Source organism: Meleagris gallopavo, chromosome 3 (genome assembly GCF_000146605.3).
Source record: "Meleagris gallopavo isolate NT-WF06-2002-E0010 breed Aviagen turkey brand Nicholas breeding stock chromosome 3, Turkey_5.1, whole genome shotgun sequence".
NCBI classification, from domain to species: domain Eukaryota; kingdom Metazoa; phylum Chordata; class Aves; order Galliformes; family Phasianidae; genus Meleagris; species Meleagris gallopavo.
This window is the reverse complement of record NC_015013.2, coordinates 79,929,540-79,952,633: the sequence shown is the minus strand read 5'-3', so window position 1 is coordinate 79,952,633 and position 23,094 is coordinate 79,929,540. Positions and strand designations below refer to the sequence as shown.

The window sequence follows — 23,094 nt, the reverse complement described above, 5'->3', positions numbered from 1 at the left end:
ACCGCTCACAGCTCTTAGTACTGTTATTTGCTATGTAGTGTTATTACAGATACCAGAACAGATCCCTAATATAATGTAAGAAAAATCCTTAAAATTTACATAGAAACTAGATTTAATATATAAGTTAGACACGGTGTAGTCAAACATTATAGCATTATATCCAGTTATCCATTATATTTCTTAAATAAAAACTGGCACTGGTATATAACTTTGTCACTTTCATTAACATCAATCAGTGTAGATCAGCCAGTTTGCTATTTTTACGTATAAAAATAGAATAACCTTCCAACTCAGCAAATGCTTTTCTTTGCTCTACCATATAACTTCACTGCTGTTAAATAAGAAAAGGCACTACTCACTTTCTTCCTCAAATATTTTTCTGCACTAATGTATCTGTAAATTACTTTATAATTCCCCATTTCCTTTGTTAGCACAAAGTAATTAAACTAATCCATTCCCTGTAAACCTCAGTTGACTCGGTGTCCTTTATTGTCATTGCATCCTTTTTTTTTTTTTTTTTTGGCATTTTTTCTTAACTACTAATCCTCAAATCTACATCTGAAACTTTGTTTTCCACACCAGTTCTCAGTCATCCTTTGGCTGCAGCCTTTTTTGGCTCTTGCAGCCAACTAGCACACTGATGAAATCTTGGTTCTTATGAAATCAGACTGACGGTCTCCACCTAAATCCATTATTTACAGAGATGAATTTCAATAGCGCTTGTGTACAGTCTCCAGTTTCTCATTAAGTAAGAAATACTATGATAAGGAAAGGTTTTTCTGCAGGACAACAAAAACAGTCATGGTTTATTAAAGCACTTTGGATGTGGCCTTGCTGCCTCTACAGAAATCTAAAGGAGGTAAGCTCTTTGCATCTTTCCTGAACATGACATCAACCTGCTCTGCATTCAGCCTTTTTTAGATAGAATAGACCTTGGACCCTTGCATACTGCTAGCATGCCGTGCTGGGTTCAACTCACTTACTGACCAGGATGTTCAGTATCTGCTGTATTACATACAAAGATGCAGAATTAATGGTTTCCTGTTGAGAGTGTGTTAATTTGGTGTGCTCCCATAAACACTCTACAAAGTATTCAACATCCTATCTCCACTGCTCCTCTTCCATTCCTGGCAAAACTGGAGCCCTAAAAAACCCCACCACAACCCTTAAACGTTTTTATAATCCAGCAACAGAACCATCCTACATTTTGGTTCTGCTCCCAGGACTGTCTGCATGCTTATCCAGTCTCTGTCTAATCTGGAATGCAGAAATAGTCTAACAGTCAATGACACATAAATACAATTTTAAAGCATCTATATAGATATTGTTTTGCTGGTATTTATAAATTCTACATTTGGTGTCATTTCATTAACTAGCAGTTAAAGTTCAGTTAGCATTAACTAAAACATTACTTTTCAGCACATGCTCCCGACCAATAATTTAAGAGTTCCACTTTTCCTAAAGCTGTCATCTTCCCGACCAGATCCTATACTTATTCACGGATGCGGTAGCAAATGAATTATGTATACTACCTTTACTTTCATCTGTGTAAGTCAAAGTGTATGCTTTTGGTCTTACACTTTGCAAAGTTCCTGTTTTGACAGTATTCCCTGTGATAATTTACAACTCTGTCAATTTCTACGCTTTGCAATTTAGCTACTGTGCTATCTATTCTGGTAGTGGTTTAAAGTGTTTTCTCATCTCTCCCAGATGAAAAATTGTAGTATAAACCTTGGCTGCTGCCAGCAGCAGCACAGTATAAGCTGAATGTTATACTGGCCTGACATCTACTTGCCATACGTGCACTCTTTTCCACATTTTAGGTTGCTTTTGCACTACTGATACACAATAAAAAAGCCAGCAAAATCTAAAAACTTTTAAAGAGAATACAAATATATTATATAGGCAGTGGAGAGAAGTATAGACTGATCTCCATTTTCGACAGTTATTCCAAAGCCAGAACAAAATACTAAGAATTTTACCTCACCATTAAACTCTTGGTTGCATTTCAGAATCCATGTGAAATGTTTCTTTGGCTGAGCGTATGCTTATACATACACTAAAAAGCTGCCACTATACTTTGCATATACAAAAACACGCCTGCATCTTAAAGAACAACAAAAAAATCTCTACTAGGAGCCCTTACTTCCTTTTTAAAGGCTTTCTTTGAAAATTTAACCTGTTTTTTTTGTTTGTTTGTTTTACTTATAAACAACAGTATCTCTCATAGCTGAAGAAATCAGCCATCATTTCTGACAAAAAGAAATTACTGTAGTTGCTAAGCTAAGTGGGCAACAAACAGTTCTGCTGCTAGCTCTGCCACTGTACAAACTATCCACTCTTCCATTTGTAATATGGGCAAGACATGACAGACCTTACCTGCTAGGTGTTTTGAGATAGACTTACACCTAGCATTTGTCACAGGCAACTATCACTTGTAACACTAGGCAACCAACCAAAACATTTTTTAAGTGTGCTTACCTGCAATGATACAGGCAAGACTGGACACCCCTTCATCTCTTGGATCTAAAACCTTCAAGTGAAGAAATAAAAGTTTGTACCTAATTGTACTTGATGACAGGATAAGGTTGTATATTATTAACCAGGTAATCAGACTTACTGTTAGTAGCTGATAAGACTGACCGCATGTCAGTGATTTTTACCTCAAGGAGCAAGCAAATTGGTTGAAACTATTAAAAACCAAAATAACAGACCAGCCTAAAATTTTTAGAACCATGTATCTGTAGTCTGTAAGAATTCAGTACCAAAACCCACATATCTCATAAAATAATATCATTTAACTGGGCTCTTCAAAAGGGTCTGTGCAAACCTTCCAAACATAACTGTTAAGGAATCTAATTGGGCATAGAATGAGAATTTAAAGTTATGTGCATGAAGCAAGTCATGAGAATGGTCAGTTTTCAGCCTGTATTAAAAACCAATTGCCCTAAGGATTTGTATTGAAACATTATTACTTGAGATATTTGTTAATCCGTAAAGAGATGCACTGCGCGCTTGCAGCATCTATGGACAATAAGAGCACCAGAGTAGAACAGTAAAAGATGAAAGCAGAATAACTCAAGATAATAATAAACTGCTCACACACTCCAAAGTTTTTTGGGACCAGAATTCACAGGAGAAAGATTAATGAAAATTGCACAAAACCAAAGTACTGCAACCATACAGAAAGCTACAAGAATGCTGGACAGACAACAGTTGGAACAGTATTCAAGAGATGATAACATAACAGTTACAGAAGGAGCTAAGGTCGAGGATATATAACAGACACTTAATTACTTAATAATATCCATGAGAAGATGAGTAATTTTAATGTAGGTTTTGATTTTGCTCTGATTTATCTAATGCTACCAACATAACAATGATAGGATAAGATGAACTTATGAGGTGCAGTACCTTGTAATTCATGTTCCTACAATAGGAAAACATATTGCATCACAAGATCTGATAATTTATTTCAATTCTGTAGTTTAATGAAGCTACTGTTCTGCACTGCAACTTTCCCATTCTGTAGAGGTTGTTGCACTACAGACTGAATGCAAGCAGATTATATATTTAAAATGTATCTTAATGTATTATTAAAAAAAATCCAGAAATGCTTATTTTACACAGATCCAACTTGCATAACAATCCAAATTATTACTCTAAGTTACAAAATGTATTATAATCAACCTAAGCAAATTGTTCAGGTACAATCTGCAGGATGACTCTTATGAAAACAAAGCCAACATCATTGAAGTCATCACACACACACACAAAAAAACATTTTAAACTTGAAGATATTTCAGGTACTGCTTCCATACAGTTGTAGGAAAAAATATTTACTCTTAAAATGAAGTATACTCAAACATATTTGTATATTTTCTGTTATGAAGTTTGATTTTCCTTGTTCAGTTCCGCATTGCCAACATGGCATTTATGTCCCAAATGAGATTCCGTAACTGATCCATGATCTGCTTCAGTTGCTGATTCTTCAGTTTCAGTTTCTGTGGAAAGATTTTATGAGAAGATTTTTGTCATCAGTTGAAACAGTACACTCAGGATTTCAAGAAAAGTTAGTGTTACGAAATGCTGTATCTTTTTGTCAGCTGTCTGTGAGCAATATAAGATAATACATCTTTAAAGCACATTCTTAAAATACAAGAAAGACTCAGAAGTTAAAGTCCTTTGTTAGAGAGGAATGCTATTTCTTTTCACAGCAGTCTTTAATCAGAACACTTGATCCTTTCAACAAGAGCAAGCTTGTGGCCATTAGCCCTCAAACTGAAGTCCAAAAGACAGCACTTGATGCAGACAAGGAAGTGAAATTTGAGACCGGAAGAGCTCAGGGAACAGCTAAATTTATGCTAATATGCACTGTATAAGTTGGGTGCTCAGAAAAGCAAGGTATTAAAAGTCAAAGTCTGAAAAACCACAAAGTCAATCAAGCTTTTCTACACCTTCTGCCTACGTTGGTCAATTCTGATGAGCTAAGTGATGCTGTCCTCCCAAGTACGCTGAATTCTATATGACTGTGTACTTGCTTTTGTGAACTGCAGAAACATCTGAAGGGACAAAAGAGTAGAAAATGCACTTTCATCTGAGCAACCAGAACTTAACAATTACGTCTACAGAAGATCAGTGCATTAAGCCAATGCAGAATATTCCTATCTGTTCATGTTTCTTACAATAAATAAGTAATACACTTATTTATTATCCAATTTATTCATTTTCCTGCTCAAATCAAAGCTGCCAAGTAACAAGTTAGTGTATATTGTTAAGAACAAACCCATGCCCTTCATTCCATTCAAATTTGATATAAAGTCAACCTCCTCACGTCAGAGATTGAATTCATAAGGGAAGTCCAGATTTCTAAGTAAAGCCAAAGCACAGGAAAGTCTTGCTGCCATTCAAAATGTCTCAGGTTTTACATCACTTCAGCACAAACAGCAATACATTAAAAGAATAACTCAGCTCAGCAACTAAAGTAACTGCAACAGTGACAAAAAGAAGCAACAAAAGAAGCATACTGAAAATCAGAGCCCTGTCTTTTCAGGTGTACAACAAACCAATGTTTTTTAAGTATCCAGCTGGTCAGGCTCAGAAAGAAGTCCAAAGGAAAAAAAAAAAAAGCCTACTCATTTCAGACCTGTAAAAAGTCTTAAGAAATACAGAACACTGTACTTTGAGAAAGGGAAATATTTCTGAACACACTTTGGTGGACATGCTCCCTGGAAGCAGAGCCCACACCCTGACTCCTTTCTGACTCTCAAGAAGAAGGTAAAACAGATGTAGGACTGTTCATGTCCACTAATTCCGAAGTTCTAAGCGAGCATTTGATTGACTAAAAATCATTTTAACAGTTACAATGTGCATTTCTCTAATCTTTTTCCATTTGCTAATTGAAAACTGCACTATATAGAGCAAAGATTCCATTCCGAAAGAGAAGAGGGAGAACTGAGAGAAGAATGTAGCTATGACAACATTTAAATGACATAATTTTGCTTCCCTACAAAACATAACGACATAAGAACTCGATGCTTTACAAGAGATGAGATAAACAAGCACGTTCATACCTGTGGCATTTAAAAACGCATTTCCATTTCCCACCCTCAACATTTAATCTCAGAGAAATCAAGAAATGTAACATCAAAACAACTAGCTTAATGCAAACTGTCACTCACTGATACCGAGGGCACATCAGTTCATTATTTTTCAAAGCCTTCACCAAGAGAAATGAAGGCTGAACAGTCAGTGATGATTACGTGTTAGACAAAGAAGAACCATTAACCTCTGGTGCTGCAGACTCTTTTCTCTCCATTCGTTTTTAACTATACTGTTACATGGTTTTATGTAGATATGCCCGTATGAACTTTGCATAAGTTACATTCAAAAGATTCATTCTATAAGACAATAATTTTCATTTCTTGTGCAGCTATTATGAAACAGGATTTCTACGCTGGACAAGTGAACCCTGAACTGGATTTCATTTGATTTCAAAGTATCTGTAAAGAGGTAATATATTTTTTATTGTATCTATCTGAAGATAATTTTAAGATCTTTTCTTCGGTGTTTTATTTTCTTAGCTCTTCTATTCTACTTCTTGCAGAGACAGAAAAAACATCTAAGGTGAAGTACCATCTCTGGATTGCAAGGATGAGAAAAGAATAAATGGCATGGGGAAAACCTCCACTTCAGAGAGCATAGTATCCTAGCTGAAAAGTGTGTAGAGATCTTTGTTAGCAGTCTGTGCAGTGTGGACCATTGTCTGTCACAGCCTAGTAGCAAGGATCATGGCATATAATTAGCATGTCCTTCCTACGCTGGCACTGGCAGTGCTGGTCTCAGTTTAAGGCTCTAACCTTAACCAATAAGGACGCCTCCACTTCGCCATGGAAGGAGGCGAAATGGCCTCTTGGGAAAGTTACCAGTTCTGAAAGAAGCTTCTGCACTGCTGACAAATTTTCATTTGAACAGATTGCTCGCAAGTTGTCTCCCACTCCTTCCTCCTTCTCCTGAAATGACTTAGTTGAACTCTGGACTGTTTCTCAGGATTAATGGTTGTAACAAGAAAAGGCACTTCATCCTACATAAATGCTACATAAATGCTACAGCTTCTGTCTTTATCTGTTTTAAGAAGGCACATGAAAATTACCTTATATTTAACTTAGGTACGTTCATCTTATATCTGACAGGCATGTTTCTGTTGTTCACCCCCTATCAGAAAGGTAATTTGACCAAAAAAACAGTCTTGAGTGATTTTCTACAGTGATACTTATTTCCAGTGTGATTACCTCTCCACTTTGAATGATGGCAAATACCAGTGCCATCAGAAGGCAGTTGACAAGGATTACACCCTTCAGCAGCAATATGGACCTCAGTCCTTAGGTCAGTAAAGTAGTTTTGAAAACATGGATGTAAGCACAAGAAGCAGTAGGTGAAAAGAAGAGGAAGAACCATAATATCCACCCAGACAGTACCTATCTTTCAAGGAATGCACAGTAAAGAACTTGATGTGTTTTGGACAGATGTGGATTCAGTGGGAAGTAATTTCAGCTTTGACCGAAATCCATTTTTGACTTAAACTCATTTTTGGTTCATAGTCTTTTCATTTGAAATCAAAGCTGTCTAGGCTAATCTACAAATTTCTATCAGAGATGTATCAAAACTTTCCTTTGTGTGCTGATCCCATCTCTCTTCATCTTAAGCTCAGTTATCTTTCACATTTTAAAACCTAAACATCACTATGAATCATTATTCTGCACTTAATTTATTTGTTAAAATTCTCTTCTTCTTCAGCCTAAGATGATGATGTGGAAGAGTAAGACTACACTCCAGCTGACGCCTGTAAAGACATCAAGTGTATGTGCTTGTGCTTTTAAGGCATCTCTTCTGCTTGACAAAAAAATACTATGCCAGCCATAGTTTATACCAGCTTTGTCGGAGACCTTTTGAAAAAGAGCCCTTCAAAATGAAATCTCTAAGGCGAGGAGGTGGGAAAACAGTTTTGTAGTCAAAAGACTTGCAACATTATGTGTAAAGGGCAGAAAAAAAGCTGTAAGGGAAAAATTGAATCAGTACTTTGCTCCAACTCTTAAAGCTTTCAGGTGATGTTCTAAATTATGGCTATTCAATTTGTATTAAAGAACACTTCCTATCATAATAAATACACACATATGGCTATTTATATCTTTTTCAAATGGTTTAAGAGAGTATTCATTGTTAACACACTAACTTCTGGGCAATTAAATATAATGTATTCATCATTCATTATCTGCAACTTTTTCTGATCTTGTTCTCAGACAACTGTTCTATCCTTCCTGGAAATGAGAAACCGAGTTTTCAGTCTCTCTCCTAGCCTTACAGTGAGTAGGAAAATTGCTCATGCTCCTGACAACAGCAGGGACAACAGTGACAGCCTGTGTTCCACTCCATGCTCAACACGCTACACATATTGAGCCATACAGCAAAGTCATGTATCCATTGCTCTGTTGCTCAAAGAGAAATAAGAGAGTTCATTAAAACAGTTTAACGTTTCCTTCACACTAATTAACTACCTAATGAAGATTATAGAAAAGACAAAGCTAGATTCTTCTTGAATGTGGACAGCAAAAAGATGAGGGGCAGTAGACAAAAATTCACAAAGCTACTGGATATGCACCTGAGTAACTGGATTTATAATAGTTGGCCCTGCTTTGAGGTAGGGATTGAACTAGACACTGAGCCTAAATTCTCTGTCCTTGCAGACAGCCATTTTGGTACCCAAAACAGAAGGAAAACACGCTCAGTGCAGACTGATGTGCTGAGACAGTGTCCAAAGAAACAATTCTTCCTCTCTTGCTAAAGTGTTGTTTGGTACACACTCATATCTGGGGTGAAAAGGATCCCATAAATACAAAATCATAAATACAAATAAAGGCAAATACCATGACGGATAGTTTTAAAAGAAATCAAGTTTCTAGCATAGGCAAAAATAATTTTCAGGCAAAATTCTTCCCTGAAGAGATAGGATAGTTGCAAACTGCTGTCATATGAAAAGACTACTCCACAAAACAACATTGGTTCCAGTGCACAAGGGTTTCATTATCAAAAAAGCCCTGAGGTAAATTCATAGCAACTTAACTCAAAAGGCTGCAGATTGTCTTTCCCACTCCTAGCAAGATCATGGTTAACCAGTTAGCAAAGATTAATTAAGAATATCAAATATGATTATTTTCAAAAGGATCACCTGAAATGTCTCAGTACTATTTCACATCCTTTCATTTTTAGCCAAATACATTGAGACCACTAATTACGCAATTGTTTTCTTAAGTGCTTCATTTTAAACCAGACCTGCAGAATCTAAAAAAACCCAAAGCTGCATTTGCTCCATTTCTAAAAACAAGCAGTAAAAAAAGACTGTCCATAATGCAGCAACACAGATTACAACATTCTCAGTCTGTGATTTGATATTTTCTGCTGTCTGTCCTATCAAATATACTACAAAACTTGAGCCTGACATCTCAAAAATATTACAGACGATGATGTATTGTGAAGGCAAAAAACCTGTAAGCATAATATTATATGCAGACTAAAAAAAATATGAAGGCAATAGAGAAAAAATTTGTAATAGCAGCTAAATTACCTTTTGCTGCTGCAAACAGTAATTATACTCACTAAAAATTTACAGGACTTCTATTAGGAAAACAATGCAAATACTACATTGATACTGGAACAGTAAACTATTTATTACAGAAAAAGAGTGAAATTCCTCACCAATTTCCAACTCTGGAAAGCAAATACTGATACCTGGAGTACTGCGTTCAGGCTTGGGGCTCCCAGCAGGTAGGATGCAGAGTTGTAGGAGTGGGCCCAAAGGAGGGCTACAGATCATAGAACGGGTTGGAAGGGACTGGTTCATCTAGTTCCAGCTCGTCTGCTACAGGCCCTTGCTACTTCCCACTAGAGCACATTGTTCAAAGGCCCATCCAGCCAGATCACAAAGCACCTGTACTATGAAAAATGGTTGAGGAAGCTGGGCTTGTTTAGTTTGGAGAAGAGAATGCTCTGAGGAGACCTCACTCCAGCCTTTCAGTACTTTAAAGGAGCTCGTAAGGAGGAGGGAGCCTGACTTTTACGTCTAATAGTGATAGAACAAGGGGGAGTTGCTTTAAACTAAAAAGGGAAAAAAATAGGTTAGTTGTTAGGAAGAAATTCTTAACTCAGAGAATGATGAGGCACTGGCACAGGCTGCCCATGGAAATTGAGAATATACCATCCATGGAGGCATTCAGGGCCAGGTTGGATGGGGCCCTGAGCAGCCTGATCCTATTGAGTGGCAGCCTTGCCCATGGCAGAAGGTTGGACCTAGATGATCTCTATCATTCCTTCCAAAGCCATTCTATGATTCTGTTATAAAGGAATAACCAAGAGTTATGGGAAATGCAGGAAAGAATTGTTTCACACAAAAGGTAGAGTTAGTGGGTACAAATTATATACATTTTTTGTTTTTCTTATAATAGTGGTATACAGTTATAAGCATTCTGTTCTTGTATGGCTAAAATCTCTCTCAATTTAAATCTAATAGGTTTCATCTTAAGTTACAGTTGCTAGATATTATTGAATTGCTAGGACAGAAATTCATTACCTCGTAAACTGATCAATACTTTTAATTAATGGACAAGTACTTCTTAGCCAATATCAGGTGATTAAATATTCTGACCTAAAAGTTAAGTCTAATACAGCAGATTAAATAAATAAGATGTCACTGTGTTAAACTGGTATCAAGAACTGCAGTGTTTTGGTACTCTGCTACATCAACAGGTTCTTCTACCCTAAGAGTGAATGGTAAGTACACTTCCTCAAGTGAGGCTGCCCCTCTTTCCAGACAACTGTTGGAGCAAACCAAAACTATACAGTTTCAAGTCAGTGGTTCCTGTAAGTTTTTGTGTGAGCATGAAGCAAACCTTTATATTATCTACTAGTTTTGTTTGTGCTTCTCACTGGGAGATGGCGTTTTTCCAAACACACACAGGTATCACTAGAAAGATCAGACTGCCTGGGAAGTCAGGCAAGGACTTAAGCAACCCATGGGAGGTCCAACGATTCAGATGTCTCAATAATGCTAAAGCACAGGGTTATGCTGTTCACCACAGCAAACCGAGCGAGATGAGATCAGGACAACCAGCTGAAGGGAGAAAAGATAGGGAGTGAAGAATGTAAAAAGCTTCTTCATCTGTCAATTGCTTTTCATATCCCAGCATTTTCATCAATGCTTTATATTACTGAAATTTTGCAGAAAGTAACCAAAATTGAATTGGAGATGAATGTTACAATTACAGAGGACTGAAAAGCTATCAAGAATGCCAGTAAAGCAACAGAGAAGGCTATTTAAGCTTAGCAGCCAGAATCAGAAATTAGATTAATATGATTCTACCTTTTTTTTTTTCTGCGTGTGAAAATATGGTTTGCTTTATTTCTAGTCATAAAACACTTAGCATTTCCCAAACTGTAGTATATTACAATTTGAATTTTGAAATTGGAAAAAGAAATTAAAAAAAAAAAAAAAAAGTGCAGTTTGAAAAACAAGAGGCTTCAATTTCCCTTGCAGCACATAAGCATTTGTTCACAAAATACTACTGAATGTTCAACTATCTTCTTAAAATTTATTGTTAAAAATCTGAAAATTATGTTTAGGCACTTACATGCAAATACTGGATTTCAGTCCACATTTATGCGATGGCTTGAATACATTTTTAATTGCTAATTTACTACTAATGCTCCTGTAACATCATTAACCTTCTTAAGATTTAAAACTCATCATAAACATTTATGAAATTCACTTCACAAGATCACGCCAGGGAGGTTTAAAAACACATTAGCATACAAGTACAACAACAAGGGCAAAACATGTCATAAAACTATCAAAAACATATCAAATATGGACAGTTAAGCTTATTAGCACTTAAAGATTGCAAATAAATGTGCATAAATTCTCAGAATAACATTACATACAATATAATGCATACCACCCTGCTATATCAGCACTGAACAGAAAGAACACAACAGGAAAGCAGACAACTGCTTTTCTCCAAATTCACGTAGCACCCATTTTTCTCTGTACAATATGCATGAATTTTTCTAAATAAATGGGTTATGAGTAATTTGGTACATCTTTAATTGTTGAAGACAAATGCAAATATTGGAAATAATTCAAAAGCTGTAAATCCCAATGATAATTCTCTCCAAAAATATTTTAGACACTCACTTCCTTTGTTCAGTTCTTTTTGTAGATTATGCCTGCTTTTTACCAAGCACTTACAGATATTACTGCCACACAAATACTTAGTTAATCCTATCTTTGTACTTTACAGATGGCAGGAACAATGTTTAATGTTATGATCTGTTAAAACTACTTATATTTAATCTCAATGCTATATTATCATCTACTACAGCATATTTATTTTTAGATTTCTGTCTATATTAATTGTACTCAATTGCGTACTGCCACTCAAACTGAAAATGTAACAGCATCTTTATCATATGGTACATTTTTTCTGAATGCATCAAGATTCAATAAATGCTGTACTTAACAAAAGAAATGCTCTTCCTCACGTTGTCAAAATACAGAAAGTAGCCCAGAAAATCCTCTACCAACACACATCATAATTGTGATAATACTTACACATCTGATGTTTTATATCCATTTATTAATGCACTTGCCTAATGTATATTTAGAATTCAAGTAAGGTACCTTATTTTATTGCCTATATTTACTGGGTTAACCATGACCTCAGTATAAAATATTTATTGTCCCCCTCTGCTTTGCCATAATAAGTGCTCCAATTGCAGTACTGCATTCAGGCCTGGGGCCCCCAGCACAGGAAGAATGGAGCGCTGTAGGAGCAGGTCCACAAAGATGATCAAAGCACCTCTACTATGAAGAAAGGTTGAAGGAGCTGGGCTTGTTTAGCTTGGAGAAGAAAAGCTCTGAGCAGACCTCACTGCAGCATTCCAGTACTCAAAGGGAGCTTATAAGCAGGAGAGAGCCCGATTTTTTTACCCAGTCTAATAGTGACTGAACAAGGGGGAATAGCTGTACACTAAAAAGGGAAATATTAGGTTAGATGTTATTAAGAAATTCTTAACTCAGAGAGTGGTGAGGCACTGGCACAGGTTGCCCAAAGAAGCTGTAGATGTTCCTTCCATGGAGGCCAGATTGAATGGGACCCTGAGCAGTCTGATCTAGTGGGTGGCAACCCTGCCCATGGCAGGAGGGCTGCAAGAGGATGATCTCTTAGGTCCCTTCCAATCTAAGCCGTTCCATGATTCTGTGAATACTCAGAAAAATACATATTGTTTTAAAAGGAGTCATAAGTTAAAATTGTTATGGTACCTAAAACCTACAGTAACCAGTGCTGTAGCTAAAAAAAAATTGTTTAACAAAAGTAATTCTAAAATAGTTACGTGGCAGTTATCACATATATGGGCTTTAGTACAGCAGTCTAGAAATCTAGGCTTTGTAATGTCAAAGTGACATTTTCTGTTTTACACAAATTAATTTCAACTTCCTTACCTTATTTACTTCCATGATTTCCCTTCTCTCTTCACTAGCAAAACGAAGCTGACTAGCAGCACCACGATCATCATGCTTAGAGCCATCTTCTTCAACATATGGAATAAGTTGCTAAGAAGACAGAAAAAAAAAAAAACCAAAACAGAACCCCAGCTTTTAAAAAGAAGAAAAAAGGAAAAGAAAAACTTGAAAAGCGGAGGTACTAATAATTTCCTTCAAAGGTCCAAACATCCTGAACAGAAAGAAGTGCAGACAGGCATACTTCATCACCTCAAAACCAACAGCCTCGTAACAGCCTCAGTCAGTTCTGTGCTTCAAAAAGACACAGCAGCACATATTGTCATACCTAGATTGCAGGCAGAGCTCAGTATTAACGTTTCAAGAGGTTAATCACAGGTAATCTTGTATTCTTGAACTCTATAGACTGTGATTTTAAAGCTTACTACTCCACATTATGAAGTAACACAAACATGAAGTTATCATTATTATCAAGTATTTCAGTGATGTACTAAACATAATTTATGACAGACTTTACACATGGAGATTAAATACTTGGTTAATACCCTAATAATGACTTGCTATTTTATTGGTCTTCTGTTTGGCTGTTCTTAAGATCAGGCCTACAGTTATCTAATAGGAATTTCTCCATAGGGATTTTCCACGGTAATCTCCTCAAGCACATAATGCACTGCATTTTTTTGTAAGTTTTTGAGAAGTCAAAATCTTCAGTAAAGAGTTTCTAAATGAATATTAGTATGTTCTTGATCTAAAAAAGTTTTTTCAAAGACTCAGGAAATGTACTAGCTACAAAACACATACATGCCTTGTGTCAAAACTCTTCCAAATTAACACCTTGTTCAAAAATCATTATAATGTACCTACAATTTAAACATGACATACACACATGGAGTCTGCTGAATTTTCTGTCCTTAACTGAGAAAAGCTAAAGCTGATAGCAAAAGTACACCTTGATCAAATCTATGTCCTACAGACAAATGAAATATTAGTAAGTGATGTAAATGAGCAAGACAGCTCAAAAGTCAGGGAACAGGTTACTGATACAATGCATATTAACTTGTCACTTAGGTTGGGGTGTAATATGAAGCATTCAGCAGCAAACCTTCAGCATTCTGCTGAAAACTCTGACTTAGCTCTGAAAAGTCATATTTTCTTCTATATATGCTTTTGGAGGCCATACTCATTAAACTTTCTGAAATGGACAAAGAATGCCATGTTAACCTCTGCCCTGTAAAGCAAAAGTAGCCTAACTATTAAACACTCTTGGAAAAAGCTCCTCCTCTTTCTTAAGGAAAAATAATGCCCCTGAAGTAGAATGTCTTCTCTGAAAACCTCCCATCTGTAAGAAAAGCTCTGAATTCAAATAAAGAGCTACACCTAATACACAAATAAAGAGGTTCTCTCTAGTGAGAGAATTCTGTAACTGTATCTCCTTCACAGTAATCTTACAGCTTATTATGTTGGCTAAAAGGAAGTTGATAAGATCACCTATTAAACTAGCAGCACACATTAATGAAAGAAATATAATATTTTTATACCATTAGTAGTCACTGACTTAATTGATGGAATGTAATGACAATTTCCTGCCATAAACAAGAAGCAAACAGGAAAAAAGAGACAGAGAACAACCAAGTGGTTTTGGTGGTGCAAGTTAAGAAAAGTGTAACATCGACCTAAATTTTATAGTCTGGGAATTCAATGGACCCGCCTTGGGATTTCTGCATTAAAAGGCAGCAAACTGACAAACTGCTGCACACCGTTTGCAATACTGCAGATAACATGCAGATAAATCTATCCCAATGCTATCTCATAGAAAGTAAGGAGTTACCTTCTTATATCTTAAAATAACTACTGAAGTGGGTATCTAACTTAGCATTTACTGTTGACTACTCAGAATAAAGTACAATGACAACACTGTCACTCATTAGCAGCAGTGATGTTCAAAATATCAGGGAAGAAGACAGGCTGAGGAGGTATGGATGTATATGTATTTAAAGAGCAACAAAATCTAAGCAAAAATTGAAATATTCAAGACAGGTGGATCGGTGACAATGGAATTACACATGTTTTCAGAGATCAGTTGTGCCTTTGCAGCCCAGAAAGCCAACCATATCTTGGGCTACACCAAAAGAAGCATGGCCAGCAGGGTGAGGGAGGTGATCCTGCCCCTCTGCTCTTCTGGTGAGGCCTCACCTGGAGTACTGCATCTAGAGGGGGAGTCCTCAGTGCAGAAGAGATGTGGACTCTGTGGAGTGCATCCTGAGGAGGGCCACAAAAATGACCCAAGGGATGGAACACCTCTCCTATGACGACAGGCTGAGAGTGCTGGGGTTGTTCAGCCTGGAGAAGAGAAGGCTGCAAGGTGACCTGAGAGCAGCCTTTCAGTATCTAAAGAGGAGCTACAGGAAAGAAGGCAACAGACTCTGAAGCAGGGTCTGTGGTGACAGAAGAAGGGGAAATGACTTCAAGCTCAAAGAGAGTAGATTTAAGTTAGATATACAGAACAAACTTTTTACAGTGAGGGTGATAAGGAACTGGAACAGGCTGCCCAGAGATGTGGTTGATGCCCCATTCCTGGAGACATTCAAGGTGAAGCTGGATCAGGCCCTGGGCAACCTGATCTACTTGTAGATGTCCCTGTTCATTGCAAGGGAGCTGGACTAGATGGCCCTCAGAGGTCCCTTCCAACTCTAAGGATTCTATGATTCTATGATTTTATGAATTGCTACAGAATTAGATCATGAGCCACAGAATAACTGCCTGTCTTGTTCAGTGCAGTGTACATATATTCCACTAATGACTTAGAAACTGGGAGTCAGTTAAGTAAAGGAAAAAAGGCATTAAGTAATTTGACTGTTTAAAAAAGAAGTTTGTCTATATTCCTTAAAGATAAGGTTAGAATGTCAAGTCATTTAACAATATGATTGAAAATATCAGTGAAAATTTGAAATAAGAATTTAAGACAGATGATAAGAGAAATGATGTGACACTTTCATTCACCCTGACATGAGGAAAGCGAGCATTCTATTAACCTCAAAGCAACAAATACTAAGTCAGTAAAAGGAAAAAGAATTGCAACTACTGCAATTGTATCACCACAGACTTACTCCACTAAAACAACCTCTTAAAAGAAAAACTTCTCCTGACTCTTTTTTTCCCTAGAGGAAATAAACTGGTGAGTGCACAAAGCCTGAGGTAAACAGCTAAGATTTTAAACGAAGTCTGATCTGTAATTTGTAGACATAGAAAGATACTCACTTCTATGGGAATAGGATCAAGTCCAGCACAGTTTTCATTACATTTATCATAGACTAATCTCAGTTTTCTGAAGAGTATTGATAGCTGACGGAGATGCTCCTGTAGTTTTCCCAGTCTGTCTTGATATGTTCCAGTATGATAAGTAACACCATTTGGCAGCTTCAGAGAACCAAAACACATAAGAGTTATAGATATTATTTTCTTTTATAGGAAATGAAAAAATTAAGAGATTTTTTATGCATTCTAATCTAAGACCATCACACTATTCTCACAGTCTGAAATTTCTATTTTCTTTATCAGTAAAAATCTGAATTTTATTTGCCCTTCTCATGTGCCAAACCACTCCTCTCAAACAGCTTCATGTCTTCTACATCTTGGTCATTATCAATCTCTGTAACTTTCAGTGAATGCCTTAATCCGTGCTTAAGCATGGCTGTTGTTGCAATCTGAGACACTTTATGCCTGAACCCAGGTCACATTTCAGACAATCAATGCGAATTCAAAGTAATACTCTGCGTATCTACATAAAATAGTTACTGAAGGAAATTTCGGGAAACATGAAAATACAGGGAAAAAGGGAACAGGAGTGATTATTTGCATGTTTGTCTCTGAAGTTGAGAGCATGCATGTCTGCTGTCAACAGAGAAACATGAAAGAAGTTTGTACGTTCTCTTCAGTATGTAATCAAGAGCATTCTGTCCACTTTGATAATGAATAGAACATCACAACATTTTAAATGGAAAATACTACAGAAGAATGATATCACCGATCAATAACAACTCCTTTAAAATTACTCCACAGAGGTTAACAAAAACAGAGAAATGTAAACTTCATATAAATACACTATTCATTAAACAGTCATTAAGCATATTTGGAATATATTTACTGTGGTAGAAATGACAATTCAGCTTTTGTGATTGTTCTCCACGTTCACTAAATATACAGGAACAGCCAAATGTATTCAGAGTTGTATATGTGTCTCCAACCAACCCCTTTTTCAAGGCAGCATAGCCTATTTATGTATTTAAATGTCCCAAGCTATCTCCACGTGCACAGTCACTTATTAATAAAAAGACGAGAAGGAAACTGATGATCACCAAATTAAAAATAAAAAAGTTTTCTCACCTGCATGTTCCTCAGTAACTGGAAGATTTCCATGGTTCGAAACACAATGTCCTGCACGGTCTCCTGGCCGATACGGCAGAGAGATGCTGTATTGACCTCCCTAGCTGCCTGAGCCTGCGTTCCTGAGAATGCACCGGGAGGCATCCCCGCCCCGGCCAGAGGTGGGGTTGACATCTCTGGATGCCAACGGGTCCCACTGAACCAACCTGCACAAAGATAAGACAACGATGAAGTATTTGTCTGAGACTATTCTAACAAACAAACTTCTGTACCGTGGCTATACCGCTCCTCCGCTCAACAGGTCGTCCTGAGACAAAACCACTCAACAAATATTAGAGGGCTCTGTGACATCCCTTGGCTTCGGACAGGGTTCCTTAAATCATAACGGCTTTGCTGGGCCTCACGGAGCTGCACGCGGTGCCCTGCCCCTGTGCTACGTGGCGACGCGGAGGGCTGCCTGATTTCACACACGCAGCTCTCGGCTCTCCCGCCCGGCCGCCCAAACGGCAGCCCACGGGCCGAGGAACTGCGGGGAGCACTCCCGCCGCTGTCCTGGCATCGCTCGGCGCTTACAGGCCTGTCCGGACAAGCAGGCCGGCGTACCAGGCGGTACGCGAGGAACCGCGCGGGCGGATCGAGACAGACACGGTGCTAAGGCCGCCCTCGGCGCCGAGCGGCGACCATTACTCACGGGACCAAGGAAGGGCCCGCCGCGTTGCCGTGGAAACGCAGAGCCGGAAGCAGTGTGCGGCACCCGGAAGCGCAGGCCACGTGATGCAGAAATGACGTCACGGCCGCGGGGCGGGGCGGGGCGGGGCGCCTGCGGCTCCTGCCGTGGCGTTGGGCGGGTAGCTGAGGCTGGGCGGGTGCGCGCTTTTTGCGCAGCTTTTGTATCGAAGGGGAGCAGCTGGACGTACTGCTTTTGGCTGGTCACGTTGGGAAATTGTTGTTTACGTACTGTGTTAATTTTATCCGTTTATAGGTGTACCACTCCACCTTCTTGTGTAGGCATATTTTCACCCCTATAGAAAAGCCTTCTGGTTTCACAGTATTTGAATGCATGTGAGGTGCTTTTGTGTTGCCTGCCCTGGCTGCTTACGTTATGCTAAGGTAGTTCATAGAATCGTAGAATCGTTTGAGTTGGAAGGGAGCCCTAGAGCCCACCTAGTGCAGCTCCCCTGCTATGAGCAGGGACACCTAGAGCTCCATCAGGTGCTCAGAGCACAGCCCAGCCTGACCTTGCGTGTCTCCAGGGATGGGGCATCTGCCACTTCTCCGGGCAACCTGTTCCAGTGCCTCACCACTCCTATCGTAACAACCCTTCTCCTTATATCCGATTGAAATCTCCCATCTTTTGGTTTGAAACTCTTTCCCTTTTTCCTATCACAGCAAGTAGTTGATTTGGTGCTGTTTCAAAGCACAAACAGTGATTCCTGTGCAAGGAAAAAGAAACTCCATCTAAAAGACATAGGGCAGAATTTGTGAGGGCTGGTAGATGTTCAGTAATAAATGCACTACGTGGTGTTTATTGTCTGTGTTTATAATGGAAAGTAAATTTCTTCACAAGCGAAAATGGGGTCAAAACTAAAACCTAAAACTTACCTAAAACTCTGATTTTGACGATAAGAACGTGAAGTGCAGAAGAGGGCATTTAAAGTAATTGGCTGTAATAAAAATAATGTTATGAATGATCTTTTGTACAAAATGCATTGCATTTGTAGTGCTGTAAAAAACAAAACAAAACAAAAACAATAAAACCCAGAAATGACTCATAATATACCATCCTTATTTAAGAAAGAAGGAACATTCAGGGCCAGAACTGTACAACGTTGCTTCCAGCAACGTTTTGCTGCAGAAAGCATTTTTTTTTTCCTTCAGATTAATGAAGGGAAACACCACCCCATTGCTTAAACTGAAGTTTTTGTTGCCTGGCTACATTCTCTTTGTAGCATGCTCTTTTAGCCAAGGCAGAATGTAAATAATTATGAAGTATTTTAACAAAATTTTAACATTAAAAAAAATAAATACAAAAGGAGTGTCTTAAACTGACTGAAAAAAAATTGCTCATAAAAATGAGAGGGAGATATTTTCAGACAGCAAAAGAATATCCCACTGCGTCTGGCTAGACAACGCATGGGAAAAGCAGCCCCCGGAGAATTTCTAAGGGCTTATGTGAAGGCCTGCATCTCAGCTTACTGTACATTAAGGAAATGATGCAAGAACTGTTCAAGAGCTGAGCACAAAGGATAATGTTTTCCTTTTTTGATTGTGTGCCCAAGAGCTCTGTTCACACTGCTTAACTTGCTGCTCCAAATCCAATGGCATCTTAAGTTCCAGAGAGTAATGAGCGATTCAGACCACCTACTGTTCAGTGCTGCCAGACACAGGCTCCATGAACAGTCAAATACTAAAGTATACGACTGCTACTTACAGTAGGCAGTTGAAATGTAGAGCCAAGTCTGCATGCAAAGAGTGCTAAAGAACGTTGCTAGGGGACCTTCATGTTCTTCACTGCCAATCTATGGAACCATCTAAGTCTGATTTTTCACTACTAGGAAAAGGAATTTCCTTTCAGATAAGGAATGTTTTTATGGTTGGATGAGAAAAAGATGAATATACATTTTGCTTTCTAAAAAAATCAGTTAAGCTGTCTCTGTGTGTCTTCAGTTTGGTCTTGGAACAAACTACTTTCATCTGGAAGGTGTCCAAATCAGACAGCTCATCTTTCACATCCGTTTCAGTTTCTGTGGCATCAGTTCAACCAGTGTCTTAGGATGCTGCCAACTACTACACAGTGTCAAGTCCTTGTTTTCTCTCTTCCTACATAGGGTTGTAGAGAAGCTAACAAAAAACCAACAGAGAGCATGCATCTACACAGGATCTTCTAGTCCTCTGAAGTTTAAACCAAATTTCTAATTAGAACTTTTTAAAGAATAACTAGTTCAGAGATTATCATTTTCAAAGTAACAGTAACTTACGATATTATAGTATTTTAAGAGATTCTAACTCAAACCATGAGCAACTACAAAGTTTGTGAGGCTGTGTTTTATCAACAAAGCACAAATACTCAATAGAGAGGTAAGAGAATATCTTGTTTTCTTTCAATTTTCTGTAAAACAGTCAATGTGCTTGCAAGGAACCATGAATCATTCTATTTAAAAATAAACAGAAGTAGTGGAATTCCTGGATCATCACTTGTTTTGCTTGTGTAAAGAAAAGTATGCTCACTCTCAGGTTCCCCTCGTGGTATTTCTTAGCAGCAGTGCTTTAATACTGCTTCCAGAGTGACAGATGGGCTTTGGGGAAAAGTGTTAACCAGGAAAGGACTTTCATTCTCAGTCCTGTCCCATTCTATGTTTATGTGTGGATTCAAGAAAAAATAATGGGACTTTCTGGAACCTTAGCCAACAATAAACAGGCAAGGCACAATTTTATTGTTACCAAGCTGTGATAGATAACAGCACAGCACATAAATTTTTTAGTGTGTTTGTGGCCAACACAGACAGTAAAACTGGGTGGAGTTTAATTCAACAGAGATTACATTTATAGGCCAAAGGAAGCATTTAAGGACTGTGATTAGGTGAGGTGGATTGTGGGGTTTTTGTGTGTGATGTGGGCTTGGAGTGTTGGCTATTTTTCCCATAGTGTTGTTTTCCCCAGCCAAACAAGCCTCTCCATCAACTGTGAAGGCAGCAGTTTAGAGGGAAGCAGGACCATCCGTGATAGTGCTAGACTGGATGAGATAAATCACATCAGTTGAAAGTCCAAAGCTTCAGAGCACAGTGTGTAATCCATGTCTGTGTCTGATAGAGTATCGACACGGCAGTTATCTGGATGGAGGAGAAGCTGTGGATCGAGCAGTTATAACAACTCTGCCATTGTGTGATTCTGTCGTGCAGCTCTTTGGTGCTGCAGATGGTAAAAGGACTGAAAGAGATCGATGTGGAAGCCTCCCTGCTTGCTTCTTTTCTCCTTCGTCCTCCATAGTATCCTGTGTGTTCATGGAAGCAACTTCAATGAACAAGTTTATCTGTATTTGCCCTGTGTTGATGGCGTATTCTGCTGAGATGCAGGCAGTAACCAAATTCAGTGCTTTGCCATAGCCAAGCCTCTGCATGCTCACAGAGTACACAGGATGATTTGTAAAACTGAATTTCAGAAGGGCCTTATGATGTCCCCTTAGATATCATCAGGACCTGCATTGCCTGCATAACTAAATCACATCCATTTCCCATATTATGAAAACATGGTAAACTTCATGAGCTTTGTCAGATTATAGCTGTCAGGTGAAGTGTGATAGTTCAGTGTACATTTGGTGATCTTAACACATGATGTAGCTTGCTTTCTTTTTGTCCTTTTGTAGCAGGTAGTGCAGTTCCATTTCTTGATCCTAGCAGGTTCATTACATCATATATTCTCTACCTCTTCGAAGAATAATAGAATCAGTCACAGAATCATAGAATGGCCTGGGTTGAAAAGGACCATAATGATCATCTAATTTCAAGCCCCCTGCTATGTGCAGGGTCGCCAACCACCAGACCAGGCTGCCCAGAACCACATCCAACCTGGCCCTGAATGCCTCCAGCGATGGGGCATCCACAACCTCTCTGGGCAACCTGTTCCAGTGTGTCACCACCCTCTGAGTGAGAAACTTCCTCCTAATATCTAACCTAAAACTCCCCTCTCTCAGTTTAAGACCATTCCCCCTTTTCCTATCACTATCCATCCTTGTAAACAGTTGTATTCTCAGTGTAATAGTGACAGAAGAGTAAAGAAAGGAAGTGCCCGTTCATTTTGCAACCATTCAGTTGCTTGTCTTTGAAGAGACATCCTGGGTTCCCAACATAATCTCAATATTGTGACATTAGACCCAAACCCACCAGCAGGCCTATCCTGTCTCCTTTGATCTCTCTCTATCCAGCTTCTCTTCCACAGCCTATAGCTATATTGGTGGTCTAAATGCTGACACTGCAAAGTATGCAAGCACAACAGCATCATTTTTTTTTCTTTTGCCGTGTGATAGACATTCAGATATTTTCCCTGGTAGTATTTTTTCCTGAGCAAATGGTATCTTGTGGGACTAACTGTTTGGACAAGGAGTTTTTCCAAATTGCAGTTTATATAAACTGTATGTCTTCATCAGCCAGATGTGCATTAATGATGCCTGTGGTTGGATTTTCAGCATGCTTGTCTGATGGCTTCTCCTGGGGCTTGCACAAAAATGGCTTGGAAATGGAACATTTGCAAAGAAGCAGATGCTGGCAAAAGAAAGCATTACAATGAGATGTAAAATATGTGCAGTATAATTTATACAGGCAACTAGCTTCTGGAAAACTTGACCTCTGTCCAGCAGAGGACAGAAACCTATCCAAAGAGACCTCCGAAGCAGTGACTGGTACCCAGTGGGACAAAGGTGGAGGGACTAATTATATTTTTGCAGCTGTTACACAAATGCTGGAAGTATGTTGGTGACAAATGACTTCGTGGTGGACAGCACAGTAGTTAACATGGGAGAAGAGCTACTGTACACTGTGGTTTGACTGCTTATGTGCTATTAGCATTATAATCAGGTGTGCAAGGGTGACTTTTCTGTTCAGGGGTCACTGCTGGCATGCAGTTTCCCACTGACCCTCTACAGTTGG

The 23,094-nt window shown here is 38.5% G+C and overlaps 1 protein-coding gene across 4 annotated transcripts; it reads right to left on the bottom strand.

The window, feature by feature from the left end:
• Positions 1–503: 503 nt before the first annotated feature.
• On the bottom strand, positions 504–18,246 carry MED30 (mediator complex subunit 30). 4 transcript variants are annotated; one of them, XM_003205242.4, is made up of 5 exons: positions 18,144–18,245; positions 17,453–17,658; positions 16,328–16,486; positions 13,052–13,162; positions 504–4,004 (listed from the first exon to the last, which is right to left on the bottom strand). In XM_003205242.4, the coding sequence occupies exons 2-5, from the start codon at positions 17,624–17,626 to the stop codon at positions 3,909–3,911; spliced, it is 540 nt and encodes a 179-aa protein (XP_003205290.1). In that variant the 5' UTR covers positions 17,627–17,658; positions 18,144–18,245; the 3' UTR covers positions 504–3,908. The 4 variants fall into 4 exon arrangements, with proteins under 4 accessions (XP_003205290.1, XP_010707551.1, XP_010707552.1 ...); XM_010709249.3 differs by having other exon boundaries at positions 18,026–18,148; XM_010709250.3 differs by lacking the exon at positions 18,144–18,245 and adding an exon at positions 17,736–17,971.
• Positions 18,247–23,094: the final 4,848 nt, after the last annotated feature.

Coding starts and splice junctions, on each gene's coding strand:
- MED30 (XM_003205242.4), bottom strand. CDS start 17,626: ATGTCAACCCCACCTCTGGCCGGGGCGGGGATGCCTCCCGGTGCATTC. Junction 16,487..17,452: donor AGTTACTGAGGAACATGCAG/GTGAGAAAACTT, acceptor GGTTCTCTGAAG/CTGCCAAATGGTGTTACTTA. Junction 4,005..13,051: donor AAATCATGGAAGTAAATAAG/GTAAGGAAGTTG, acceptor ATCTTTCCACAG/AAACTGAAACTGAAGAATCA.